Below are 7,078 nucleotides of genomic sequence, written 5' to 3' on the forward strand. Positions count from 1 at the left end.
TAAACTGGCAAGAATACTCCCTTTAACTAAAATGTCAACCCAAATACGTCTGGCAGGGCAATGATAGTCCAGCCACGCTGAACCTCAAAGGGAAGAGCATTGAAAACTATAATAAAGTCTGCTGCTGTGTAAAGCACTGGAGAGAGAGAGGGAAGAGAGAGAGGAGAGGGAAGAGGGAGGAGAGAGAGAGAGAGAGAGAGAGAGGGAAGAGAGAGAGGAGAGGGAAGAGGGAGGAGAGAGAGAGAGAGAGAGAGGGAGAGAGAGAGGAGAGGGAGAGAGGGAGAGAGAGAGAGAGAGAGAGGGAAGAAGGAGAAGAGATAGAGGGGAGAGAGAGAGAGAGGGAAGAAGGAGAAGAGAGAGAGAGAGAGATGGGGAAGAGAGGATGAGAAAGGAAAGAGAGAAAGAGAGACATGGAAGGAGTTGTGCAGCATCACCACTATCAAACTGCCCCCAGAGAGTCTCCTTTCTGACTGCTGATGCAAAGTGGCAGCACCCGGTGAAGGCTCCGTATAAAACTACACATGTTGGTGAATCTGGGAACATTTATCAGCCCATTTCCTGACATAACTAATGCTGCATTACTAAATGTTACAGATAACTAATGATGCATTACTAAATGTCACAGATAGATAATGTTGCATTACTAAATGTCACAGATAAATAATGTGAATGTTTCTAATATTAAATACTTTAACATATAACCAAATCACATTATGTAAATCTATAACTACTTCATATATCTTTATCTATGACTGGTTTCATGTGTTCATCCATGTCTGAATCAGCTGTTACTGTCCTTGTTGCAGTTTCTATACAGACTGGTCTGATTCCTCAAAGCAGATCAAGTTCCTGGTGGATCTCCTGTCTCAAGCAGCAGAGTGGGAGGAGCAGACAGGAGAGAAGGCACTGAAGCTGGTATCATCAGTGTGGACTTACAGCACCTTTCCTTTCTGTGAATGGAGACAATTATGAAACAGAGTGATTTCCTGCTGGATCTGTACTCACATGTGAAGGACTATGAGACTCAAACAGGCAGGAGTGTCCTTCCAGCATTACAGCCAGTTTACCAGTCCGCTCCTGCAGTCTGGTCCATAGACCTCTCAGAGAGAAAGGCCTCCCTCCTCCTAGAAGTGCTGAAACTCCAACCAGAGAAGAAACCAGTAGAGCTGAAGGGCTGGTCAGATGAAGAGAGTGAAGTGAGGAGTTTCCTTCAGTGTCTGTCCTACATCTCACAGCTGAGGTGAGTCTGAACATGTGTGGTGCTTAGTGATTATGTGATGTTAGTGGTTATTATCTTGTATAAACATTTGACATATTAAACTTCAAGTGTTGGTAAATCTTGTAGCAGTATTGTTAGAGAGGGGTAAAGGTAGAGATTTGTTTGGACGTCAGACAGGTATTAACCCTGCAGAAAGGAAAAGAGTAGGATAGAGAGAGACCCACTACCAGACACACACACATCAGCAGAAGAGACTGTCTAGAGTGTAGCCTGTTAGCCAGATAGCCAGTGGAGAGAAAAGATAAGACACACCATATAAAACACCCATCACAGCACAGGGGGAACCCCACCAATAATACCTCATACAATAATGATGGCAGAGCAATTTAATGGCAACTTCATAGAAATAATATACAAGAAAGAACCCAGTCATCAACATGAGAGGATTTACAGTAATCTGTATTACCTCCCAGTGGAGGAGTGCAGAGGGAATGAATGGTGGGGGTCATAGACAAACAAAGGCCTTAAAATGTCCACAATCTTCTGGGCCACATGTCATTAGTACCACATCAATACAGTTCAAATAACAAGACACAATAAACTGGCAAGAAACCTCCCTTTAACTAAAATGTCAACCCAAATACGTCTGGCAGGGCAATGATAGTCCAGCCACGCTGAACCTCAAAGGGAAGAAAATTGAAAACTATAATAAAGTCTGCTGCAGTGTAAAGTCCTGGGGAGAGAGAGAGAGGGGAGAGAGAGGGAGAGAGAGGGAGAGAGAGAGAGAGAGTGAGAGGGAAGAGAGAGAAGAGAGAAAGTTGGGAGAGAAGAGAGAGAGTGAGAGAGAGAGGGAAGAGAGAGAGAGAGAGGGAAGAGAGAGAGAAGAGGGAAGAGAGAGAGAGAGAGGGAAGAGAGAGAGAGCGAGAGGGAAGAGCGAGAGGGAAAGAGAGAGAGAACGTAGGGAAGAGAGAGAGCGAGAGGGAAGAGAGAGAGAGAACAGTGAGTGGGAAGAGAGGGGAAGAGAGAGAGAGGGAAGGGAGAGAGAGAGGGGGAAGAGATTGAGAGTGGAGAGAGGAGAGAGAGAGAGGGAAGAGAGAGATTGAGAGAGAAGAGAGAGAGAGAGGGAAGAGAGAGAGAGAGAGAAGAGAGAGAGAGAGGGAAGAGAGAGAGAGGGAAGAGAGAGAGTGAGAGGGAAGAGAGAGAGAAATTGAAAAAACTATAATAAAGTCTGCAGCTGTTTAAAGCACTGAGATAGAGAGAGGGATGAGAGAGAGGGAGGGAGAGAGAGAGAGGGATGAGAGAGAGGGAGGGAGGGAGAGATGGATGAGAGAGAGGGAAGAGAGAGAGAGGGAAGAGAGAGAGAAAGGGACAAGAGAGGGAGAGAGAGAGAGAGGGACGAGAGAGAGGGGGGAGAGGGATGGAAAGGAGAGAAGAGGGAGAGGAGGGAGAGGGAGAGGGAGAGAGAGGGAGAGGGAAGAGAGAGAGAGAGGGAAGAGAGACGAGAGGGATGAGAGAGAGAGAGGGACAAGAGAGGGATGAGAGAGGGGAGAGGGAGAGGGAGAGGGAAGAGAGAGGGAGAGAGAGAGGGACAAGAGAGAGAAAGGAGAGAGAGAGGGACGAGAGAGAGAGAGAGAGGGAGAGAGAGAGGGAGAGAGAGAGAGGGAGAAAGAGAGGGATGAGAGAGGGACGAGGGGGAGAGAGAGAGGGAGAGAGAGAGAGAGGGACGAGAGAGAGAGAGGGATGAGAGAGAGAGGGACAGAGAGAGAGAAAGGGACAAGAGAGGGACGAGAGAGAGAGAGGGACGAGAGAGAGAGACAGAGGAGAGAGAGGGACGAGAGAGAGAGAGAGGGAGAGAGAGAGAGGGGAGACAGAAAGAGAGGGAATGAGAGAAGAGAGAGGGAAGATAGAGAGAGAGAGCGAGAGGGAAGAGAGAGGGAAGAGAGAGAAGAGACAGAAGAGAGAGGGAATGAGAGGGATTTTGAGAGAGAGCAGAGGGAAGAGAGAGAGAGATAGAGAGAGGGAAGAGAGAGAGAGCGAGAGGGAGAGAGAGAGAGAGGGAAGAGAAGATATAGAGTTAGAGAAGAGAGAGAGAGAGGGAGAGGAGAAGAGAGCATAGAGGGAAGAGAGAGAGATAGAGGGAAGAGAAGAGATAGAGGGAGACAGAAGAGAGAGGGAATGAGAGGGAAGAGAGAGTGAGAGGAAGATATAGATAGATAGAGTGAGGGAAGAGAGAGAGAGGAAGAGAAGAGATGAGAGGGAAGAGAGAGAGAGAGGGTGAGAGAGAAGAGAGAGGGAAGAGTGAGAGAGGGAGAGAGAGAGCGAGAGGGAAGAGAGAGAGAGAGGAGAGAGAGAAGAGAGGAAGAAAGAGAGAGGGAGAGAAAGAGAGGGAGAGAGGAAAGAGAGAGAGAGGGAGAGAGAGAGGGAACATATTATTAGAGATATTAGGGGGGAGGAGAGAGAGGGAAGAGAGAGAGAGACAGGGATATTAAGAGAGAGAGAAGGGGAGATAGAGAGAGAGAGAGGGAAGAGAGAGAGGGAAATGAGAGGGAATGAGAGGGAAGAGAGAGTTAAGAGAGGGAGAGATATAGAGAGAGAGAGAGAGACTGAGGGGGAAGAGAGAGGGAATGAGAGGGAAGAGAGGGAAGAGAGAGGGAGAGAGAGAGAGGGAAGTGAGAGAGAATGAGAGGGAAGAGAGAGAGAGGGAAGAAAGAGAATGGAGAGGGAAGAGAGAGAGAGAGGGAAGAGAGAGAGAGAGAGAGAGAAGAGAGAGAGAGAGAGAGAGGGAGGGGGAGAGAGAGAGAGGGAAGAGAAGAGAGAGAGAGGGGGAGAGAGAGAGAGAGGGAGAGAGAGAGTGAGAGTTAAGAGAGAGAGAGAGAGGGAGAGAGAGAGAGAGACTGAGGGGAAGAGAGAGAGGGAATGAGAGGGAATGAGAGGGAAGAGAGAGAGAGGGAGTGAAGAGGGAAGAGAGTGAGAGGGAGGGAAGAGAGAGAGAGGGGAGAGAGAGAGTGAGAGGGAAGAGAGAGAGTGAGAGGGAAGAGAGAGAGAGGAGAGGGAAGAGAGAGAGAGAGGGTGAGAGAGAAGAGAGAGAGGGAAGAGGAAGAGAGGGAAGAAAGAGAGCGAGAGAGAGGGAGAGAGAGAGAGAGAGGGAGAGAGAGAGAGGGAAGGGAAGAGAGAGGGAAGAGAGAGAGGAGGGGAGAGAGAGCGAGAGGGGAGAGAGAGAGAGAGAGAGAGAGATTTATATTATTTTTTTAGAAGAGAGAGAGAGGAGAGGATTTTTAAGAAGATTAGGGAGATTTTAGAGAGAGAGAGGGATTATGAGAGTGGAAGAGGGAAATAGGGAAGAGAAATAGAGAGAACAGAGAGAGAGAGTGAGAGGAAAAGAGAGATGAGAGGGAAGATTTAAAAAGAGATAGATTATTTTAAAGAGATATTTACAGAGATAGAGATGAGAGGGAAGAGACAGAGATAGAGAGATAGAGGGGGGGAGAGAGAGAGAGAGAGAGGGATGAGAGAGACAGGGAGAGAGGGGAGAGAGAGAGAGGGGTGAGAGAGAATGAGAGGGAAGTGAATGTGTTCATCCATGTCTGAATCAGCTGTTACTGTCCTTGTTGCAGTTTCTATCCAGTCTGGTCTGATTCGTCAGAGCTTATCAAGTTCCTGGTGGATCTCCTGTCTCAAGCAGCAGAGTGGGAGGAGCAGACAGGAGAGAAGACACTAAAGCTGGTATCATCAGTGTGGACTTACAGCACCTTTCCCTTCTGTGATGATGATGATGACAGTAAGGAATATCAATGTGAAATCCTGCTGGATCTGTACTCACATGTGAAGGACTATGAGACTCAAACAGGCAGGAGTGTCCTTCCAGCATTACAGCCAGTTTACCAGTCCGCTCCTGCAGTCTGGTCCATAGACCTCTCAGAGAGAAAGGCCTCCCTCCTCCTAGAAGTGTTGAAACTCCAACCAGAGAAGAAACCAGTAGAGCTGAAGGGCTGGTCAGATGAAGAGAGTGAAGTGAGGAGTTTCCTTCAGTGTCTGTCCTACATCTCACAGCTGAGGTGAGTCTGAACATGTGGTGGTTAGTGATCATGTGATGCTAGTGGCTATTATCTTGTAGAAACATTTGACATATTAAACTTCAAGTGTTGGTAAACCTTGTAGCAGTATTGTTAGAGAGGGGTAAAGGTAGAGATTTTGTTGGGACGTCAGACAGGTATTAACCCTGCAGAAAGGAAAAGAGTAGGATAGAGAGAGACCCACTACCAGACACGCACACATCAGCAGAAGAGACTGTCTAGAGTGTAGCCTGTTAGCCAGATAGCCAGTGGAGAGAAAAGATAAGACACCATATAAAACACCCATCACAGCACAGGGGGAACCCCACCAATAATACCTCATACAATAATGATGGCAGAGCAATTTAACGGCAACTTCATAGAAATAATATACAAGAAAGAACCCAGTCATCAACATGAGAGGATTTGCAGTAATCTGTATTACCTCCCAGTGGAGGAGTGCAGAGGGTATGAATGGTGGGGGGTCATAGACAAACAAAGACCTTAAAATGTCCACAATCTTCTGGGCCACATGTCATTAGTACCACATCAATACAGTTCAAATAACAAGACACAATAAACTGGCAAGAAACCTCCCTTTAACTAAAATGTCAACCCAAATACGTCTGGCAGGGCAATGATAGTCCAGCCACGCTGAACCTCAAAGGGAAGAAAATTGAAAACTATAATAAAGTCTGCTGCAGTGTAAAGTCCTGGGGAGAGAGAGAGAGGGAGAGAGGGGAGAGAGAGGGGAGAGAGAGAGAGAGGGAGAGGGAAGAGAGAGAAGAGAGAAAGTTGGGAGAGAGGAGGAGAGGAAGAGAGAGAGGGAAGAGAGAGAGAGAGAGAGGAAGAGGAGAGAGAGGGAGGGAAGGGAAAAAGAGGGAGAGAGAGAGAGAGAGGAAGAGGGAAGAAGAGAGAGAGAGGGGAAAGAGCGAGAGGGAAGAGAAGAGAGAGAGGGAAGAGATAGATTCAACAGAAGAGAGGGAAGAGAGAGGGAAGAGCTGATGAGAGGGAAGGTGAGAGAAAGAGTTGGGGAAGGATTTAAGCCCATTTGGACAGAGGAGAATGAAGGAAGAGAGAAGTGAAATGAAAAATAAACCAGGAATTGTGCATATTCACCACTGTCAAACTGCCCCCAGAGAATAACTAATGATGCATTACTAAATGTTACAGATAACTAATGATGCAACTAAATGTGGCAGCACCCGGTGAAGGCTCAAAATATATATATATTTAAATTTAGAGATAATATTGAACTATTTAAAAACATTTATCATGAGCATTCCTAAATGTCACACATAACTAATGCTGCATTACTAAATGTTACAGATAACTAATATTATTGCATTACTAAATGTCACAGATAGATAATGTGAATGTCTCTAATATTAAATACTTTTACATATAACCAAATCATATTATATATATATGTATAACTAAGGGATGATATATCTTTAAGGGGTGAGAGAGAATGACTGGAAGTGAATGTGTTCATCCATGTCTGAATCAGCTGTTACTGTCCTTGTTGCAGTTTCTATACAGACTGGTCTGATTCCTCAAAGCTGATCAAGTTCCTGGTGGATCTCCTGTCTCAAGCAGCAGAGTGGGAGGAGCAGACAGGAGAGAAGACACTAAAGCTGGTATCATCAGTGTGGACTTACAGCACCTTTCCCTTCTGTGATGATGATGATGACAGTAAGGAATATCAATGTGAAATCCTGCTGGATCTGTACTCACATGTGAAGGACTATGAGACTCAAACAGGCAGGAGTTTCCTTCCAGCTTTACAGCCAGTTTACCAGTCAGC

The 7,078-nt window shown here is 46.4% G+C and overlaps 1 protein-coding gene across 1 annotated transcript in view; it reads left to right on the plus strand.

The window, feature by feature from the left end:
* Window positions 1-968: 968 nt before the first annotated feature.
* LOC121842220 overlaps window positions 969-7,078 on the plus strand; it is a 6,605-nt gene continuing 495 nt past the window's right edge. Inside the window, exons 1-3 of the mRNA XM_042312294.1 lie at window positions 969-1,240; window positions 4,834-5,274; window positions 6,803-7,078. The exon at window positions 6,803-7,078 is cut by the window's right edge and continues 495 nt beyond it. Coding sequence (XP_042168228.1) covers window positions 969-1,240; window positions 4,834-5,274; window positions 6,803-7,078 — 989 coding nt within the window. The remainder of the gene's footprint in view (window positions 1,241-4,833; window positions 5,275-6,802) is intronic.

This window comes from Oncorhynchus tshawytscha, unplaced genomic scaffold (genome assembly GCF_018296145.1).
Source record: "Oncorhynchus tshawytscha isolate Ot180627B unplaced genomic scaffold, Otsh_v2.0 Un_contig_16279_pilon_pilon, whole genome shotgun sequence".
Classification (NCBI taxonomy): Eukaryota; Metazoa; Chordata; class Actinopteri; order Salmoniformes; family Salmonidae; genus Oncorhynchus; species Oncorhynchus tshawytscha.